The 21,441-nt window shown below is 43.0% G+C and overlaps 1 protein-coding gene across 4 annotated transcripts in view; it reads right to left on the bottom strand.

Annotated features, from left to right (window-relative positions):
- Window positions 1–990: 990 nt before the first annotated feature.
- LOC125255706 (uromodulin-like) overlaps window positions 991–21,441 on the bottom strand; it is a 33,595-nt gene continuing 13,144 nt past the window's right edge. For 2 of the 4 annotated variants that reach the window (XR_007181968.1, XR_007181969.1), the window contains 8 exons: window positions 14,646–14,759; window positions 14,362–14,537; window positions 13,828–13,967; window positions 12,702–12,947; window positions 12,401–12,563; window positions 12,037–12,158; window positions 1,376–1,514; window positions 991–1,204 (listed from right to left, as the gene is read on the bottom strand). Coding sequence is in view for 1 of the 4 variants with exons in the window: in XM_048171131.1 (XP_048027088.1) it covers window positions 12,057–12,158; window positions 12,401–12,563; window positions 12,702–12,947; window positions 13,828–13,967; window positions 14,362–14,537; window positions 14,646–14,759 (941 nt within the window). In the remaining 3 variants the exon portion in view is untranslated. Of the gene's footprint in view, window positions 1,205–1,375; window positions 1,515–10,929; window positions 12,159–12,400; window positions 12,564–12,701; window positions 12,948–13,827; window positions 13,968–14,361; window positions 14,538–14,645; window positions 14,760–21,441 lie in introns of those variants that run through there. The other 2 variants (XR_007181970.1, XM_048171131.1) reach the window with 2 other exon arrangements.

Raw genomic sequence — 21,441 nt, forward strand, 5'->3', positions numbered from 1 at the left:
TCCTACATTCTGTTTATGTAATGTATTTGTGAGTGTAGCCTACAGGTTTTTATTTTTATTTTTTGAGAGTGCATTTTTGAGATTATACAGTTATACTAGCTCTTTAGGGACAGTATACAGGACGGTATATCGGGGTCAGGAATCCTGACTCCGGATACAATATAATGAGATGAAGTAGATTCACTTCTGTATTGTGATATTCTGTATTGCCAACAGTCTGAAATAAAAAAGGAAATCACCATTAAATCACTGGTATCTTACAACAAAAGAATTCTGGGGAGGTGTCCCCACCAAAGCTGAGACCAAACCTACACTGTTAAAAAATTACTGTAAAATTTACAGTAAAATAATGGCAGCAGGGTTGCCAGCCAGTTACTGTCATTTTTACAGTAGTGTTTCTGTAATTTAATTTACAGAATTTTACTGTAATCGAGAATACAGTAAAATTCTGTCAATTAAATTACAGAAACACTACTGTAAAAATTACAGTAACTGGCTGGCAACCCTGCTGCCAGTATTTTACTGTAAAATTTACAGCAATTTATATATTTTGTATACTGCATTTTTACAAAAAAATATATTGTATACTGCATTTAACATACTTCTTTAAATAGCAAATACACACATTCAAGTAGTTTAGTCAAGTAGAATATGTAAAATGCAGTATACAATATATTTTCCCTATTGCTCACTTAATGAATGGGAGCTGAATTTTAAATTTAAACTATTAACTGCATAAGCTTTAAACAAATTTTAACTGCATAAAGTGTTGTATAATGCATAACTTAATTCACCCCCCCCCCCCAAAAAAAAAATTATGCTTCTTAATTTTGAAAAATAGGTCAAAATGTAATATATATATATATATATATATATATATATATATATATATATCTTTCAAATTTACATAAAAAATGCCATAAAATTTTTTTAATTTTTTATTTAGAAAATCATTTTGGACAAAATTTTGTCATGAAAATGTTTTTAAATTACTTATTGGCCATCATGGCCCTTCACACAAAGAAATACAATTAAAACTATAACTTGACCAACGGGGTCATATAAAAACATTTCTTAAAACCCAGATCACTTTCATCTCTTCATGAACAGACCAACATGGCCGAACAACAAGTCCAACAAACTTGCGATCAAAAAAGAACAATTCTGCTCCAGATGATGTTCCATCCCAGGATTCAAAGAGAGGCTAGAAATATTGAAAGGAACAAAGAGGACAATACATTAGATATATTACAAAACATAATACTTTCAGAGACTGATAGAGGGATGACAGATACAGTCAGATACAGATATAGAATAATAAAAGTATATAATAAAAGGAAAAATAGATCTTGGTGTGTGTGTGTGTATTTCTTACATTTCAGAAATTCCACTGAAAATCCATCACTTTGCACAGAAGAGTGGCAACATGTAGGTTGAACGCAACCCTTTTCTTCTGAACTGTCTGGCCTGTTGTTCTAGATGGCACTTTTCCTTTCGTCTTTGTAGGTATTTATCTGGAGAGAGGAACAAAGTGCCTAAAGGGTCAGGAATTCAGATTGGTTTTAGCTTTTGAGGCATGTAATCATGTTTTTGAAATTATACCATGTGGAAGAGCAGTATTAGCCTACAACTCCAGTCCTGAATACTTACCTCCCAGAAAGTTTTAGATGTCCCACTAATCAAAACACCTTATTTAACTAATTTGTTTGCCAGCATCAAATAGAGAGACATCTAAAACATTCACCCTAAAAAATAAATGTCTAATCTAGTTGAGAAACAACTAGTTAGTTGTAGTTGTGTTAAAGGCCTCAATAGATATAAAATGTATATCTAAAAGGCAAGTACAGGATGATCAGTTTGTTCATATCTGTAAATTGCACATTTCATTTCAAGTTAAAAAAGATTTGGTTTTGGTAATGGTAATAAATTAACTATACAAGGCAAACTTATATCAAACAGAGATGTTAAAGTGTTTGCATTACCTTAAGTTAGCAAATGTCCACAAATACATCACATTGGTTACGTTAACAGCATGAAGCAGCACCATTTTGCGTGACACATCCTCCGTGAGCGGCCTGATCGTGTCGCGAGGCTTTTTTGTTTCGGCCCGTGTTAACAGATGACTGTCTGCCTGTACAAATGTGATTTACGCCATAAAATAATCACTAAGTGTGCTGATGAACACAAAGTTCTCGTGAATTCCAGCGCCGGGGAATGTGTGAGATCCTACCGCGACCGTCTTGTATCTGTATTGTAAAAAGCGCTATATAAATGAAGATGACTTGACTTGACTTGACTGTGTCGTCATTTGAATTTGGACACCTGAGAATATCAATCATGACAAATTCTTTCATTCAGTGCAAAAGTGATCTCCAGTAAATCCTCACACATTTAATTTTATATTACGTTTTAGTTACATAGTTGTATTTGTTACATACTGAAAGACAAAGTATCTCAGGCAATCCTAAATGTTACGATTACTTATTCAGTAAAAATGTTAAATTGAATTAAGGTTAAGCTTAAAAGAATAATAATAAAAAAAAAAAACTAATGATGAGATCCCAGTGGAGATTGTAATTAGGATCATTCACACTAAACCCTCTGTGACTATGGAAATTCAATATGCAAAATGGCAATGCAATTTTTAAAATGGCAATGAAATATGTAAAATGGTATTGAATTTCTGTATTTAAATGTACATTTTCCATACCATATGTGCAACTTTGAGCAAAATTATCATTCAAATTCAATAATATCATTTACATTTGCTATTTCCTACACTAGTTTTAACATATAATTTAAACATATATTTTAACACATTATGAGTTGCAAAATTAATTTAAATGAAAACCTATTACAGAATGTTTAAGCAAAAATTGTATCAAAATGATCATTTAAATGTTATTTTTCTTAATTGCATTTACACTCACAGTTTAGACACTTGCGATCGCATTTTCATTTAATGTCCCGCAGTGAATATAGCAAAACTAAATGTGGAAATTAAGATGTATTTCGAGCCAATCACATCCCCGCCCCACCCTGTCAATCATTGCGTCAAGGCGGGGCCAGGTGTTGGAAACATGGCGGCAGCAGAGCTATAAAGATTGAGGCATTTACAGGCAGATAAAGCAGAGCAAGAACGCCCTGTGTTACTTCACTGTAACCCTGTTCCCTGAAAAGGCGGGAATGAGAAGCTGCGCTTGATCAGCGCTATGGGAACGTCTTGAGTCGTGACCAGCTGTGAATATATGTGTAAAACAACGTCAATGAAATTGACCTATATTTATAGCCTTGCGTGACGTCATTGGAATACTTCATAAGCGAGGCTATAATTTGATGTGCCACAGGTGCATCAGCAGATATTTTGAAGCGCAGCTTCTCGTTCCCGCCTTTTCAGGGAACAGGGTTACAGTGAAGTAACCCGGGGCGTTCCCTTTCAAAGGCTACGCTCCAAGCTGCACTTGATCAGCGCTATGGGAATGAGAATACCCACGCCGCCACACTGTGTGTCCAGACTCCCAGGCTGTGAAGTGTGTCACAAAGTGCAGAGAGTCTCAGACACTAGCTTGCGATGTTGACTCAAGGACGCAAGAACCCAGAGTAACATTAACATCCAAACTATAAAACCTTATGAATGTGTGCGGAGAGGACCAGCCTGCCACATCACAAACATTTTGTAAGGGGCGCCCTCCACCAAAGCTCTAGAAGAGGCAGCCCCCCTGGTGGAAAGTTTGACCACGCGCCTCATAGGCAAGGGCAATAGCATCTCTCACCCAATGTGACATGGTCTGTTTCGTGGCAGCCGCACCCCTGTTATGGCCGCCATGACAAACGAATAGTTGCTCTGACTTACGCCACTGGCTAGTGCGGTGGATGTAAGTCTGAAGAGCAAGGACTGGACACAGTCTGTGAAGTCTCTCCTGCTCCGGCGTAGTGAACGGCGGAGGGCAGAAGGCTTCAAGAGTGACCAGATGCAAGTTCGAGAAAGGAACCTTAGGCAGATAGTCAGGATGAGGATGCAAAATAGCTTTCACCATTCCTGGGGCAAAGTCTAAGCAGGATGGAACAGTGGACAGAGCCTGCAAATCCCCAGTTCTTTTCAGAGAAGTTATAGCCATAAGAAAAAAACATTTTCAGAGTTAACTTGTCAGAAACTGACTCTAACAGTGCAAAGGGGGTCTAAACCAGGCCCTCTAGGACTATTGCTACAGTAGGTCCCATGAAGCGAAACTGGTTCTAGAAGGAGGCTTAAGCCGTCTAACTCCTCAAACGAAGCAAGAGAGCAGGATATGCTTGCCCAAAGGCACCCCGTCAACCAGAGCATGGCAAGCTGAAAGAGTGGCCACACAAACCCTGAGAGTGGCTGGGCATGTGCCCGTTGATAATTATCCCTGCAGAAAATCCAGAACTGTAGCAATCTGGCAGTTAACTGGATCTACATTGTTTGCAATACACCATCTTCCAAAGACACCCCATTTGTTGGCATAACTTTATCTAGAGGAGAAAGTCCTAGCATTTAATGGTCTCAATAACCTCAGGTGAAAGCCCTGTGTCCCTCAGTTGGTTCCCCTCAGGGGCCAAAAATGAAGGTTTCCACATCTCCATCAAGGGATGAAATATTGTCCCCTGCACCTGAGACAAAAGGTCTCTCCTCTTCGGTATCTCCAACGGCGAGCCATCGAGGACAGATATTATCCAAGAACCATATTCCATTCAGCCAACATGGCGCTATCAGAAAGAGGCAAGTCCCTTGTTGGCGAAATTTGGCTAGAACTCCTGGGAGCACAGAAACCGGAGGAAACGCATACAGGTGCATTCCAGGCCACATATGCACATCACATCCAGACCCAGGGGAAGCTGGGTGACTCTGAAAGAAACAGAGTGGACATTGCGCTGCCCACTGGGGGGCAAAAGATTTGTTTGACTACCTCAGGTGGAGTTCTACTCCCCCGTCGGTATGCTCTGTCTGGACAGATATCTGGAGATATAAATCGCCTTGAGGGACAGGAACTTGTCCTGAGCCCAGAGCAGAATGCGCTGCACTAGCCTGCTAGACGTTGCAATGCAGGCCACGATTCATATTAGAGGCTACTGGAGTAATGTCCACCCGCACTAGGACATGGTAACCCCTTAACTGGTGGAGGAAGTACTTCGGGGCCAGAAATACAGCCATCAATTCGAGGCAATTGATGTGCCAATCGAGAAGATGAACTCATCATATCCCTTTGGACTGGACGGCCACCTAAGGCCGCTCCCCAGCCTGTACGGGAAGCGTCTGTTGTTGGCATCTTGCAACATCAACGCATATAGAGTGGAACCCAAGGTGAAGAATCGAGGTCTGAGCCACATAGAAAGGGAACGAAGCCGCAGCGCGTAACCCTTACCATAAACATGGATTTTAGAAAGGGCACAAAGCACTCAGCGCGTGCCCTTGCCCTTATTTGCCGTGGGGAATTGCTTAGACAAAACCTCTCGGCTCTGAGCCACAACTGAAACGTCTCATATGCAAGAGGCCCATAGGAATCACAGAGGACGCTGATGCCATGAAACTTAACATTTCTTGTTACTGTAGAACAGTGCAATCTTGGCCTAGCCTGACATTGTTCAGGGTGGTTAGAATGGACTCGACCCGAGCGGGAGACAATTGTGCCCATACGACCCCTAAATATGTCGTTCTCTGGGAAGGACAGAGAACACTTTCTTCTCGTTTAGTCTCAACCCTAGAGAAACTAGATGGGCTAGTATGACATCTGTGTTGTAACGCCATCTCGTGACTGTGCTAGTATTAGCCAGTCATCTATGTAATTCAAAATACGAATGCCCTGGAGTCACAATGGAGCCAGTGCTGCACCCATGCATTTTGTGTATGTGTGGCGGGGTAATAAGGCTAGGCCGAATGGAAGAACCTGATATTGGTAAGCTTTGCCCCTGAAAACGAACCTCAGGAACCTCCTGTGTTGTAGTAATATTTCTACGTGAAAATATGCGTCCTTTAGATCGATCGTGATGAACCAATCATGATGATGGATTGTGACTCGATCATCTTTATGGTTAACATCTTGAACTTGAGCGCTTTGACTGAATGGTTTAGGCCTTGACGATCTAAGATTGGACGCAGCCCCTCGTCCTTAGGGAACTAAGAAGTATCTGCTGTAATAACCTGACTCTCTCTCTAAGAGGGGGAAACATGCTCTATGGCCCCTTTCTTCAGAAGAGATTGCAGCTCATATGACAGTAAAGTCGCTTGGTGGGGAGTGCTGTCTCTTTAAGTGACTATGAGCTCCAGAGAAGAGATAGCTCGCAAGTGTCTCTTCAAACTGGAGCATCATTGTATAAATCACACGCCCTTGCACCCACGATAGTCGAATAAGTTGACATTGAAGGCACAAAGGCACACGAAAAATAAGGTTTTCCCCATGAACAAGTTAACGTCATGGAGGACCTATATATTTTACTTATATATACATATTATATATCATATAATTATATATATAATTATATATACACGCATATATATATATATATATATATATATATATATATATGTATGTATAAGGCCATTTCACTTATTAAATTCCTCAGAATCAATGCAGCCAATTACCAGACAAGTAAACACAGTCTGAATGAAAGGCTGTGCTTTAATCTTTCATAGATCAGTCTGATATGCCTGTAACACAGCCATTGTGTATGTACAGCCCGACTTGCTGTGAAATGCCTCTGATGATGCACCTCCAGGGGAGAGATAGCATGTAAGCATCTCTCCGATCTGAGGCAGCATCGTAAACGCGTGCCTTTGCACCTGCGCTAGTCGAGCGGGTCGACGTCACGGGTACAAAACACATTTATATTAGAAATGTTTGGGGTCTGCTTGTGTTTCACTGCATGAATGACTGCCCAGGGCAGTTCCCTTTCACTTTATCATCATGGGAAGAACACTCAAAGATGGACAAACTCATATTCCGTTCCATCCTCAGCCAGATCGCCACGCGAGCCCCACGATCACATTGTAGGTGCTACCCCTTTGAAATAAGCAAAGCGAACACAAAGCATTTCAACTGTGAACATTCACAATGCTCGCACTTGCCCTGTTACAACTCAAGGGCAGCATGCTCTTCCCCAAACAAACAAAACAATACTGGTGTGTGTCCGATTCGGAGATGGAATGCGGAGACACACACCGTTTGCTTTGTTCAGCCATGACTTTCTCTCAAATATATAATATATGTGTGTTCACAAGGGGAGAGAAAGTTCTGCGCTCTGCCTGTCAAATCTAACTCCTAACAAAGTGATGAAGGAAGGAGAGAGTTTGAGCAGAGCTGCTTCACACACACACACACACTTCACAGTATGGTATCTGAAGACAAAAGACCTGCCGATGCACCTGTGGCACATCTAATTATAGCCTCGCTTATGACGCATTCCAATGACGTCACGCAAGGCTATAAATATAGGTCAATTTCATTGACGTGGTTTTACACATATTCACAGCTGGTCACGACTAAAGATGTTCCCATAGCGCTGATCAAGCGCAGCTTGGAGTGTAGCCTTTGAAAGGGAACAAAGAAATGTAAATGTTCCTGAAGAAACAATAGAATGGCTGTGTTACGGCTGGTGGTGTAGAGATGAGGCAGATAACGGATTTCCACAAACATATAAGACTTTAATATAAACAAAGGCAGAGTACACCAAACTAGCGTCTGACAACAACGAGAACGGACAAGGAGTGAATGGGAACACAGGGTATAAATACAGATGACTAACAAAGGGAGCTAAACAAGGTGATGGGATGATTAACAAGACACAGGTGGATCAAATGAACTAATCAAAAGAACGGGGAAACTAGGTCACAGGGGAAGACAAACATGGGGCTCTGTAACAGTTCGCCCCCTCCCGAATAGGCGCGTCCTCGCGCCGTAACAGTCCAGAGGAGGGAGGGAAGGAGGGAGGGAAGGAGGGAGGGAGGGAGGGGGGGTTCTGGAGGAGGGCAGAGTACAAACAAAACAAAAGAAAAGAGTCCATAGAAAACAACAAAGACAGTCCAAGGGGGAGTGGAGGGTGGGAGGAGCCAGGGGGAAGCCAGGAGTAGGAGGAGCCAGATGTTACCCCAGAAGCCAGCCAGGACGAGGCCCCAGGGTAGAGTCGCAGGTGGGAGGAGCCATGGTGGAGTCGGCTTGGGGGCAGACGACACCCTGGGGACGACCAACAGAGATGCAGCTGGAGACCCAGGTGTAACTGAAGAGCCGACGAGCCCACGCGCAGCTGATGGTCCTGGAGACCGAGGAGGAGCCATGGCGACGAGCGTCCGAGGAGGAGGCGGACATCCAGAGGGCAGAGGCTGAGCCGGTGGGACCGAGGATGTAGGCGGAGCTGGAGGGAAGGAGGAGCCAGACAGAACCGTAGGTGCAGGCAGGTGGACGACTGACCAAGGCGGAGCCGGAAAGACGAGGGAGCCTGGAGAAGCCGTATGGCCGATGGTGTCCGGTGGAGCCGAGGGAGGGAGGAGCCAGGGTGACGCCGAAGTGTCGACGGGCCGAGGTGGAGGCTGGAAGTGGAGGCAGGGGATCCTCTTGAGTGGATGGAGCGGAGGAGCTGAAGATGCTCGACAACCCCACCTGGCATGTGGGAGATGTCGAGCAGCTGAAGGGCAGAGGTGATGGTGGGGCTGAGGAACTGGCTGTGAGACTGGGTGACGGAGGAGGCGGGAAAGGGAGGCTGGGTGGGCTGACAGGGAACTCAGGAGACGGAGAACTGGAGAACACTGGAGATTTCTCCTGAGCCTCCAGAGGACCATCATTAAAAACAGGAGAATCAGGGGAATGGGAAGTCACCTCTCCGAAAAAAAAAATCAATTAAATCAGCTGTAAAAATGTCTTTCTTACCGGCTCGCGCACCTGGTCAGACCCTTGCTGTGAGGTTGGCTCCGGGACGATGGTACTGTCCGATCCTTTCCTCGGTCCTGGCTCATCCATCGCGGTGGGCTGGCCTCCTCGGTCTGCGGTGGGCTCGTGAAATATCTCCGTTGTGACGTTCGTCGATGGTGACTGACTGGCTTCTGGCAGTGGAGTGGGGCTGGCGGCGAAGTCATCCTCCGCGGGGCAGATGGTAAACGGAGAGTTGTTGTTTACCAGCACCCACTTCTGAGGACTGCTCCCTGGGAGGCGTGCCCGGGACCGCTCGCTAAGGCTGGAGATGTAGAACACGCAGAGCGAGCGGTCTGGATAGTGTGTGAGGCACGCCAACTCCAAAAAATCCAGGGTGTGTGATTCCAGGGAGCGGTCCCTCTGCTCCAGGCACAAAAGGGCAACAGCAGGGTCCATGGTGTTGGAGAAAGGGGAAAAACAAACAAAAAGAAAATCGCCGCAAAAACTGCATTGGTCCGTTCTTCTGTTACGGCTGGTGGTGTAGAGATGAGGCAGATAACGGATTTCCACAAACATATAAGACTTTAATATAAACAAAGGCAGAGTACACCAAACTAGCATCTGACAACAACGAGAACGGACAAGGAGTGAATGGGAACACAGGGTATAAATACAGATGACTAACAAAGGGAGCTAAACAAGGTGATGGGATGATTAACAAGACACAGGTGGATCAAATGAACTAATCAACAGAACGGGGAAACTAGGTCACAGAGGAAGACAAACATGAGGCTCTGTAACAGGCTGTTGATATTTTTTAATTTTTCTTTCTTACAGTGTTTAATTATAGAATTGTGTTGTTGATGTGTGACGTGATTTCTAAGCAGTGAATGTATGTTACAATGTCAAAGAAAAATTTCCTCTCTGTGAAAACAGACTGGACAATAAAGTTCAATCAATCAATCAATTATGCGCATCCGTCAGTGATATAAACAGTATGTTTTTAAAACCAAAGATATTTATGGTTAGAATGCCTCTCGGATTGCATTTTCAATTCCACATATAATTTTACTACATTCATTGCAGGACATTTCATGAAAATGCAATTGTAAGTGTCTAAACTGTGAGTGTAAATGCAATTAAGAAAAATAATATTTAAATGGTCATTTTGCTACAATTTTAGCTTGAACATGTTAAACATATAGGCTTATAATCATTTCTGTAATACATTTTCATTTTAATTTTGAATTTTAAACATATAAAGCATTAAATAAAACAGGAAATAGCAAATGTGAATTTAAATTATCATTTTGCTCCAAACGTTGCACATATGGGTATGGAAAATGTAAACTTGAATACAGAAATGCATTGCCATTTTGCATATTACATTTCAAATTGAATATTGCTAACCAAATGCTTCCATAGGGTAGTGCATAAAGTGTGCCAGTTCTACGTGTGTGTGTGTGTTCCTCAAAGGATCCATCTGTTCTACTGTCACAGGGTGCAGCTAAGAAGAGTTGAGGCAAGGATCTAGATGGCTGCGGTATTTTTAAAATGAAAACTAAACACTCTGGAACTTGGAAGCACAGGAGAAATGCAGGAGCAGAGCAAACCAATCCATTGACAAGAATGGACAAATAACATCTGAAACTAAGGACTATATATACTGTAAAGGAAAAAACAGCAGCTGTGGTTGCCAGAACTTTACCATAAAAAATACTGTATAATTTAAAGGTTCATACCTGTTTATTTTACAGACTGTAAAAAAAAAAAAAAAAAAAAAAACAGCAGCTGTGGTTAAATTTACCATAAAAATATGGTAGCAACATTGTAGGTTTTACAGATTTAAACTTGCAGTAAAAATGTATTTAATTAACTGATATAATGTTAATTTACAAACCTATTGAAGTACTAATTTACCTTTGTAAACACTGACAACCACCAAACACAGTGGTGATGAGAGTCACATGACAAATCAAAGCTCATCACAAGCAGCTTTCCAAAAGCTGAGGAGGACAATACTAATATATAGAAGGTGCACACAGTGTCATTCACACAAACACTAAACACCATCATGGTAACACAACATGAAATTTAACAAATGCAATAAATATTAATTTAGCAAATTGTAACATAAAACCTTAATGTACATAACTGATTAGAAAAAACTAAGAGTTATTTCAGCGAAATTACATCAAATGTGAAGTGTCACACAGGGAATGTGGGAATGTCAATTTTTATGTTTTTTCACTGTAAATTATATGACTTGTTATTTTTCACTTCCAAAAACTGTAAATTTAACGGTATTTTACTGTAAAATTACATTACGGTTATTCACTGTATAAGTACGTAAACTTTCTGTAAACCAATTAACTGTTTTTCACCGTAGCATTTTTACAGTCTTTTATCGTTATGATACTAACCACTCAGGACACTTTCAGAAACCCAGGCAACCAAGGAAACAGGAACTAAACACAGGAAACGAGAAAACAGGAACAACAGAATGAAATGACTATCAATAGAAGAGACATATTTGTTCATATTGTCCAGCCCTATGTCCTCCTCAGATGCTCAAATTTAGTTTCTCTTCACCATCTTGCATTAAAAAACTAAAATCTAAGCAATACAAGAATAATGTTGGTTATTTGAGCAATGGCTGGGCCTCACTCTATCTTATCTTTTTTTAACTCCAGTCACTATCCTGCTTTCCTGCCGTGAGTTTTGTGGTTTGGACGTGACACAAATGCTCCGCTCTCACTCTGCTGCCAGTTAATTTGACAGATGAACTTGTGCCTCAACTTTTGTCGTTACACATATAATAAGACTTTACAGTTTTATGTCGCCATCTTTGATAGTACTTTGGTCACTGTCATATGGTCATAGATTTGCATGTTCATTCAAATAGTATTTGAGACGCTATTGTAAGCTGCTGTGTGCACAGGAAATTTCAAGAATACACACTGAAAGTGTGAACATAGCCATGTGAGTGGCCATTCATAAAACTGGTAAACAAAAAACAGAATTCTTCTGAAATTGGATTTATCAATGATTCAGTAAAAACAAGGCAGAAAATTTGAATTTGTCATTTGAATTTTTTCGTACATGAGCACAAACTGAAATGTCTATGTATTGAGTAATGGCCTGGTGACATTTTTATTCAGGGTAGGGAGCCTACTGTAATGCTCTATGACCACATCACATCCCTTCAGACCACATCAGAGGACCCATGGATATGGAAGCACTGTCATGGAAGTCCAGAGACCTGCCCTCTCTCCGCTGGTGTCCAGAGTCACAGTCCTGATAGAGAAAAGAGCAAAATCAGCTGTGTGAATCCCTGTTAAATATCACTGAACAAACATGAAACAAAGGAAAGTCTCCAGCAGAGTACAGCAAAAACAGTATTTTAGCAGCTTACAAACAACACTGAAGTTGAAGTTTTAAAAAATGTAACCGTCATTTTTATATATTTAAAGTGATCAATTACATTTATTATCAATTACTCAAAAAACATTATCATTTTGAGAGGTTTGTAATCTCACCGTTAAGCAGCGATTGCTTGACAGAGGGCAAAGGTGAACAGCACAGTGCAGGTAAAGCTTAGTGGAGTTTGCAGTGAAGATATACATCCCAAAAGAGAAACGGCTGGATGTCGAGACGCCGTTCTGCAGCAGCTTCAGTGTGTCATCATTTGGATTGGGACACCTGACAATATCAATAATGATGATGAACTAATCAAATTATTTTCTTTGTTTCCATTGTACAAAAATGAAATCCTAAGCTTTTGTCCTGAAACACTGAGAGATAAGTTCCTCAGGCAATCCTAAAAAAGCACTGCTTTACTCTGAAACGATGAGATCCCAGCGGAGGCGGTAATCAGGATCATTCACAGGTGTAGCCCAACACGTGTCCATCACCAGGGCAAACTGGCGGCTGTCGACCCCCTCAACACGAACTTCCACATGCATCTCCTGGTCGAGCTCTGCATCCACTGCACCAGTGAAGGGCCGGGTAAACTCATCATCCTGATATGGAATCATCCGGACACGATATCTGCCTTCACCAGCGGGAAGAGTCTTGTGCACAATGCTGATGAAAAAGGGAAAATTTTGAAAAATTCTGTTTTAAGAGAATACAGAATACCATATACACTGTATTGCCAAAAGTATTGGGACACCCCTCCAAATCGTTGAATTCAAGTGTTACAATCACTTCCATGGCCACAGATGTATAAAATCAAGCATCTAGGCATACAGACTGCTTCTACAAACATTTGTGAAAGAATGGGTCGCTCTCAGGAGCTCAGTGAATTCAAGCTTGGCATAGGTTGCCACCTGTCCATTCGTGAAATTTCCTCACTACTAAATATTCCACCGTCAACTGTTAGCATTATCATAACAAAGTGGAAGCAATTGGGAACAACAGCAGCTCATCTATCACAGAGCGGAGTCAGCGCATGCTTGAGCTCACAGTGTACAGAAATCCCCAACTTTCTGCAGAGTCAATAGCTACAGACCTCCAAATTTCATGTGGCTTTCATATTAGCTCAAGCACAGTGCATAGAGAGCTTCATGGAATGGGTTTCCATGGGCGAGCAGCTGCATCCAAGCCTTACATCACCAAGTGCAATGCAAAGCGTCGGATGCAGTGGTATAAAGCGCGCCGCCACTGGACTCTAGAGCAGTGGAGACGTGTTCTCTGGAGTGACAAATCATGCTTCTCTGTCTGGCAATCTGATGGACGAGTCTGGGTTTGGCGGTTGCCAGGAGAATGGTACTTGCCTGACTGCATTGTGCCAAGTGTAAAATTTGGTGGAGGGAGATTATGGTGTGGGGTTGTTTTTCAGGGGTTGGGCTTGAACCCTTAGTTCCAGTGAAAGGAACTCTTAATGCTTCAGCATACCAAGACATTTTGGACAATTTCATGCTCCAAACTTTGCCTGAAGTCAGAATTTGTATTTGACTCTCACCTCTCCAGTGGGTTGATTTCCACATTCATGGAAAGCATTTGTGTTTGAGGATAAACACAGCTGAAAGAAAGCTTCAGGATTTTCTCTGACCTCGGTGTCCCCAGAATAAAGTTATCATAGATGAAGTGGATGCCGTTAGCCTGTGGACAACACATATAACATTTTGTAATTTAGCCTAAATTGAATTCATGGTATTAAAATATATATATAAATGTCATAGTTTAAGTGAAATAACAGAGGGTGACAATAATGGTGAAGAATGCGGGCAAAAGTTCAAGTCTCTTTTGTGGCATAGTGTTGTGTTTCCTTCCCTGCTGAATCTCTCTGAGACTTTGAGAAGTCTTTAGTGAGGTCTGTTTGGGTCCTTCCTTTGGTTGTTACAGACTGATTCTTCAGTGCCCTTACAGACCTCCATACAGACTTCTCAAAGTCTCCCCAAGTGGTCAAATTGGTCAAATCAATTTCTGCTGGTTCTACCAGGTTCTACAAATCTGTGGATGATGTATCTGAATAGATATACATAGTTAAACCTACCATAAGATTTGTACCACAGATGTGTTCATCATTATCATAATGGAATTCCACTCTGCCATTCCGGACCGTTCCTTTGCAGCTGGGATCATTGAGGTGTAAGACATCAGCTGGAAAACCAGCCTCAAAGAGCTGACAGCGAGACACAGACATGGAGCCAGAGCTGCTTTCACAGGTTTCTGAGAGAGAGAGAGAGAGAGAGAGAGAGAGAGAGAAAAGATAATTAATGACTGAAAAACAAAATGAACCAAAAAAAAAAAAAAGTACAATTGTGGAATTATACCAACCAAAAGAGTCAGAATGTGGTTGTGGTATTTTACATAAACAGCCGTAAACACCGTTTTTCATCCCACATCTTTCATTCTCAGAGCAGTGGAGCTCAGAACAAGGATCTCTCATAGCTAAGAGAAGCACAGATAGATGAAATATTCTGTCTTGTTTACAAATCTAATTAACTTGATATTGTACACTGAATATTGTTGGCTGTTACACTGTTACTGTACATTATCAAAGCCATAGATAAATATTCTTAGACTTCATGACTGATTATTGCTCTTGGTCTCTCAAGATAACATTTTTTTTTTTTCTAGTGTTCTAATTTTTTTCTTGCATCTGGAAAAAAAAGTAATATAACAAAAAAAAAAAAAAAAAACATTTTTTACACACATACACAAAGGGCATATGTGATTATATTTACCTGCACAGTATGCCATTTTGCAACCAGTTGGGCTCACAAACTCATAGACATAATAATTTCCTGGACAGGCTTTGACTTTAATGGGATTGGATTGGAAAAGGCAGCAGTTATTGCTCCAGTGACCGCAGACATCTCGAGTGACCACTCCATCCTCGACTGTTGGATGTCCTCCGTTCAGCCACAGTGGAACATGAGTGCCACAACTATACTGATCAACACATGTGTCTGGCATCTGAACGCTCTGACCCTGAATGAAGAGACGATACCAGCCGTTCCAGCTGACCCCAGTGTCACACATTAACTGAGAGGAATGTTGATTGTTGGTGGCTCTCCATGGATCATCCAGGACATAGTAGTTGTAGCAGGGGTCAACAGGGGGAGCTGTTGTTATGGTAATCTTTAGAAAAATACATTGATGAATGATGTTACATACTTATTTGTACAGTTGTAGTAGTTGTCATATGAAATTGTAATCTCTAGAGCTCTCTTTACTTAAGCTCCCTGTTATTTTTGTTTTAAAATGCCCCTATTATACTTTTTCAAATATTATCTTTCATGCAGTGTATAATATAGCTTTATGTGAATGTAAAAGGTCTGCAAAGTTTTAAAGATCAAAGTGTACAACAAATAAAGTTGTCTCCTAAAAGAAAGAATCAATTCTGAACTGTCAAAACAAGTTGTCAGCAATTCCAGTCACACTTCCTGTTACATACCTACAAAACAATGTAACAAATTTGCATAATGCCAACCTGTGGTCTTCACTGGCAGCCTGTGAATGTCTACTTTACCCTGACCTTAAAGTCCCTGTAAAATCAATTCTGAGAATTCTTTCTAAACACTTTATAAATGTTACAAATGTATTGCTGAAACACATTACAAAGACTGTGTAATGCTTAATTGTGAAGTTAAACAGTTTTTCACCAAGTCTCTGCTCAGGATTTTTTGGGCGGAGCTAAAACGGGGGTCTGATGACACACTTGGACGCTCGAGCATAGCCCCTCCCCTAACACTATATAACTGTCGATGACGCACCGAGCGAGGCGCCGCCTCTTACTCTACAGCGGTTCACTCGCTCAATCTCGAGTGTCATTACAGTTATACAGCCCTTTGCACATTTAGCTACTAATGCCTACGTCACGCAAATGCATATTACATGGTTGTTATAATCAGTGTTGGGGAAGCTACTCTGAAACTGTAGTTTGACAAGCTACAAGCTACTCATGAATTAAAGTAGTTAAACTACAGTCAAGCTACCCTTTTGAAAAAGTAGTTAGCTACACTACAAGTTACTATCAAAAAGTAGCTAGCTACATTGAAACTACTTTTTTTTTAAATGACATAGCATATTACAAATAACTGGATAACTGTTAATGAAGAATGTTTAAGTAAGATGTTTGGGGTTTAAACAAAGCAATGCACTACAATTATGATTTCAAAGCATAGTGTTTTATTTTGTAAACTATATAAAAAAATACAATACTCAAATGTATATAGGCTACTCAAATGTCAATACTCCTATATCTCACACTGACTCTCTTTGCACGCTTTATATATATTAAAATTCTGAATGTATTATAAATTTTGTTTTTCATGCGAGAGGAACGACGACCAATTGCACTCTGCAGTTTCAGAAGTGATTAATAGCCTACACAGAAATGCAGGATTCACGCTCAAAATTGGTACCATAACCATAACACGGGACAAAAATGTGCAATAATAAAAATACGCATAAATGCAGACTGGAAAAATATTAGAATTTTGTATCAATATTTTTGAAATTCTATTCCAATTATTTGTAAAATTAAATAACATCTTAAATGTCTCTACGCGAATCATGCGCATCTCGCGTAAACATTCTTATACCCGAGCATCCGATTTTATTAGATCAGCGCACTAAGCTATGTTGTTGTTTTCTATTCAGTTGACGGATGCTTTGCCAATGCAATGACTCAAAACACTGCGTTAGTGATCTTATGTTCATTATAAAACTGGCGGGACAGATTATACTATGGCGGGTCACCACTGTAATAAAATAGTTTGCATACATTTGATATAGACTGCAATAAAGCAGAATAATCCATTTAAAAAGGCTATTATTCACCTGTATGTGCTTGAAGTCTCCGTCACAGACAGCGTTTTAATCATGTTTATAACCTTTACTAATCGATTCGTGCAGTGTGAACCCACTCCTGTCCTTTACATAATCATCAGGCGATCTCTTCTCGATGAACTGCTGACGAACTTATAAAGCCGCAAGATGCGTTATATAACAATAGATGGCAGTAATGCACGATTTTAGTTCGTGATCTGAAGACGCTGTGCTGCTTCATGAATGAGCTCGTCAGAACGCAACACAAAACGGAATGTAGCTTGTAACTTTTGGTCGCGCTACAACGCTACTTGCTGGAAAATGTAGTTAACTACTGGAAAAGCTACTCTGTTTTAAAAGTAGCTGAACTACATACAAGCTACTGAAAAATGTAGTTAAACTAGTAGCGCCGCTACATGTAGTTAACTACTCCCCAACACTGGTTACAATATACAATATTCCCGGCCTTCATCCTCCCGTCTCGCGGCGCCGAAATTTGTCGACTCGACAACAGTCGGCAGTACGTGCCCACCAATGAGTGTAAGTTGGCGAGTTTGCTTATGTTATAATTAGTAGGTAGTCCACAGTAACTCTACTAAAATTTGCAACCCTCTAAATGATTATTTTTATATGCATCAGTATTTGACTCATTAGACTCAAGTCAGTTGAGACGGCAACTCTTGCGAGTGGGCGTGGTTTCAGCGCCGACAGCGGACATACCCCCAGGGTTTGAGAGCAGAGAGCGCTGCCTATTTTTTCGAGATTTTTCGAGAACTTATTTCATTTACTTGCAGATTTTTTTAATCATTCAAATTTGGCTGAGTGGTTAATAACACATTTTTCTGCGGTGTGACAAACTCAGAACACATACTTTAAAATGACTTTACAGGGACTTTAAACACTGTAGCTGAGACTGGAAGAGTTTGGTTTGTGTTGTTCATGTCCCATTTTCAGCGCTGCACATCCACTTTGATTCATTTCAAAAAGGACTCACACTGGAATTGATATGGAATAACGTAACCTCGGTTCCCTGAGATATGGAACGAGTACTGCGTATGGGGAAAGGTTTTTCCCCGTTACCGAAGCCGCAGCCTCGTGGCACGGCATGTAACGCAGTACTCGTTCCGTATCTCAGGGAAACGAGGTTACGTTAGTAACCGAGTACGTTCCCTTTCGATACTTCACTCGTACTGCGTATGGGGAATGAATTCAACCGCGCCGTGCCACGGCAGGGAACGACTGGACTTGTCTTGGACACTGCGAGGGAACCAGAGGATAAGTGAGAAGGCCGGAGCCGTCGAACCCTCATTACACTGCCAAAAGGGGAGTTAACTCCCAGAGTGGCATGAAGCGGAGCTCGATAGAGGCCGCTGGATCATACCAAGAGGACCAGAGCTTGTAAGGTCGGGATGTCCAAATGATAAAATCTGACAAAAGTGGACGGCGAGGACCAGCCGGCCGCCTCACAGATGTCTTTAATCGAAACTCCACTAGACCAGGCCCAAGAGGAAGCCATTCCTCTAGTGGAGTGGACTCTAACTCCTATGGGGCAGTTGAGGCCCATAGAGGAGTAACAAAGAGTAATAGCGTCGACTATCCAACGCGCAAGACGTTGCTTTGAGACCGAAGACCCTTTGGTGCGGCCACCAAAGCAGATAAAGAGCTGATCGGATTGCCGGAAAGGCTGTGATCGCTCAACGTAGGTCCTTAATGCCCTGAGGGGGCAGAACAATTCCAGCTCTCGCTCGTCCGACGAGGGAGGAAGCGCTGAGAGGGAAATGACCTGTGCTCTGAATGGAGTCGAGAGCACCTTAGGGACGTAGCCATGCCTAGGTTTCAAAACGACCTTGGAGTCGTTGGGCCCGAACTCAAGGCATGCAGGGCTCACGGAGAGGGCCTGCAAGTCACCAACATGCTTAACCGATGCTAGTGCAAGTAGCAGAGCGGTTTTGAGCGTCAGGGGCCTGAGGTCAGCTGAACACAGTGGCTCAAAGGGAGGCCCTTTGAGAGCTCTGAGGACCAAAGAGAGGTCCCAGGTGGGAACGGTGAGAGGACGAGGTGGATTCAATCGCCTAGAACCTCTAAAGAAATGCACCACAAGGTTGTTTCGTCCCACTGACTGGCCAGCGATAGGAGCGTGAAACGCTGCAATGGCTGCATCGTAAACTTTGAGCGTTGAAGGGGTGCGACCCAGTTCTAAATGCTCCTGGAGGAAAGACAGTATCGGAGATACATCACACTCCACTGGGTCTATGTTGCGTGCAGAACACCAGCCAACAAAGACCGACCATTTCTGGGCGTAGAGGCGTCTCATGGACGGAGCTCTCGCCTGAGAGATGGTATTCAGCTTGTCCCCGGGGAGGTTAGCAGGCTCCCATTGAGGGACCAGAGGTGCAGAGCCTAGAGTTCTGGCTGGGGATGCCAAATCGTCCTGTTCGCCTGAGAGAGGAGGTCCCGTCTCAGGGGGATCGGCCACGGAGCTTTCGTGGAAAGCCTGAACAGCTCTGAGGACCAAACTTGGCTCCTCTAGAGCAGGGCCACCAGGAGGACTCTGTGCTTGTCTTCCCTGATTCGTCTGATGATCTGCGAGATCAGAGCAATCTGGGGAAAAGCGTAAAGGAGGGTGCTGGGCCAGACGTGAGCCAGTGCATCGTCCTCCTTCGAGAAATAAATTGGGCAGTGAGAGTTGTCTTCTGAGGCGAAGAGGTCTACCTCTGCCTTCCCGAAGAACTCCCAGATCGTGAGAACCATCTGGGGGTAGAGCATCCACTCGTCTGAGGGGACATTGCTCCGAGATAGCATATCTGCTCCCAAGTTCTTTCTCCCGGGTATGTGAGTCACTCTGAGTGACTGAAACCTCGGTAATGCCCATTCCAGAAGACGCTTCGCCAGAGTGCATAAGCAGCTGGACGAAAGACCGCCCTGGTGATTTATGTATGACACCACTGTCATGCTGTCCAACTGGACGTAAGACGTGGCGTCCCGTCAGGTGTGCCTAAAATGCGTGAAGGGCTCGAATCACTGCCAACATCGAGGCAGTTGATGTGCAGATGGCTTTCTTCGTGAGACCACGAGCCGAAGGCCGGTCTGCCCTTGCAAAGAGCACCCCAACCTGTGTTGGATGCATCTGTTGAGAGCACCATCCTTCTGGACACCGCCTGTAGGGGTACACCTTGACTGAACCATACAGGGTTCATCCAGGGTTTCAGAGCTGTCAAACAGGCCTGATTGACCCCGAGACACAGGCAGCCACGCCGTCAGGCGTGAGGAGGGACCCGGAACTTCAACCAGTATTGCAGAGGCCGCATCCGAAGAAGGCCGAGCTGCAGAGCCGGGAAGGTGGAAGCCATCAGCCGAGATAATTGAGAAACCGGATTCCCAACTGTGGGGAAAGCGCCGCGTTCATGCGTTTGGTAAAAGTGCGAGGAGCTAGGGACAGCCCGAATGGAAGGACTGTATATTGGTAAACCACACCCTCGAATGTGAATCTCAAGAATCGCCTGTGATGGGTGGCTATCTGGATGTGAAAGTATTCATCTTTCAGGTCCAGCAAGCAGAATCAGTCCCCGGGGCAAACCTGTGCGAGGATCTGCTTCAGCGTTAACATCTTGAACTTCCGTCTCATGAGGGAAAGGTTCAGGAGTCTGAGGTCTAAGATGAGTCTGAGACCGCCTTCACTCTAGGCAATGAGGAAGTAATGGCTGTAATCGCTCTCTGAGGGGGAGACTATTTCTATAGGCCCCTTCTCTAACAGAGACATCACTTCGGCTTGGAGGACGTGAGTGTCGTCCGTGTTTACTGAAGTGGGAAGCACCCCGCCAAAACGCAGGGGTCTGCGAGCAAACTGGAGCGAGTAGCCTTGAGATATTATCCCTTGAACCCACTTGATACTCCGGGGATGGCCGTGTGACAAGGGGTTGAATGGCGCCGGGTGGCGGGCCGCTGGGAGGGGGCCCGCACACCGGCTAGTTTTTAGAAATGCTCACGCATCCTCATGAACGTGGCTTGCGGGGTGAAATCGGCAAATGACATACTGAGAAACTCAGCAAACAGATATATGCTTTTTGAAAAAATATACATCATGAGTCCCACCTGAGTCAGAGGAGAGCATCAAGATATATTCAGCCGAGCGGTGTCAGAAGTGAGACTGCTCTTCCTCAATGAACATGGCTTGCAGGGCAGAGCCAGCAAGTCACATGAACAGAGGTCCAGCATAATGAGCATGTTAGTTCCACCAAGCATGAGTGAGCATTGAGCTCGCTTTCAGTGAGCGCATACATCCTCATGAACGTGGCTT

Source organism: Megalobrama amblycephala, linkage group LG20, assembly GCF_018812025.1.
Source record: "Megalobrama amblycephala isolate DHTTF-2021 linkage group LG20, ASM1881202v1, whole genome shotgun sequence".
Classification (NCBI taxonomy): domain Eukaryota; kingdom Metazoa; phylum Chordata; class Actinopteri; order Cypriniformes; family Xenocyprididae; genus Megalobrama; species Megalobrama amblycephala.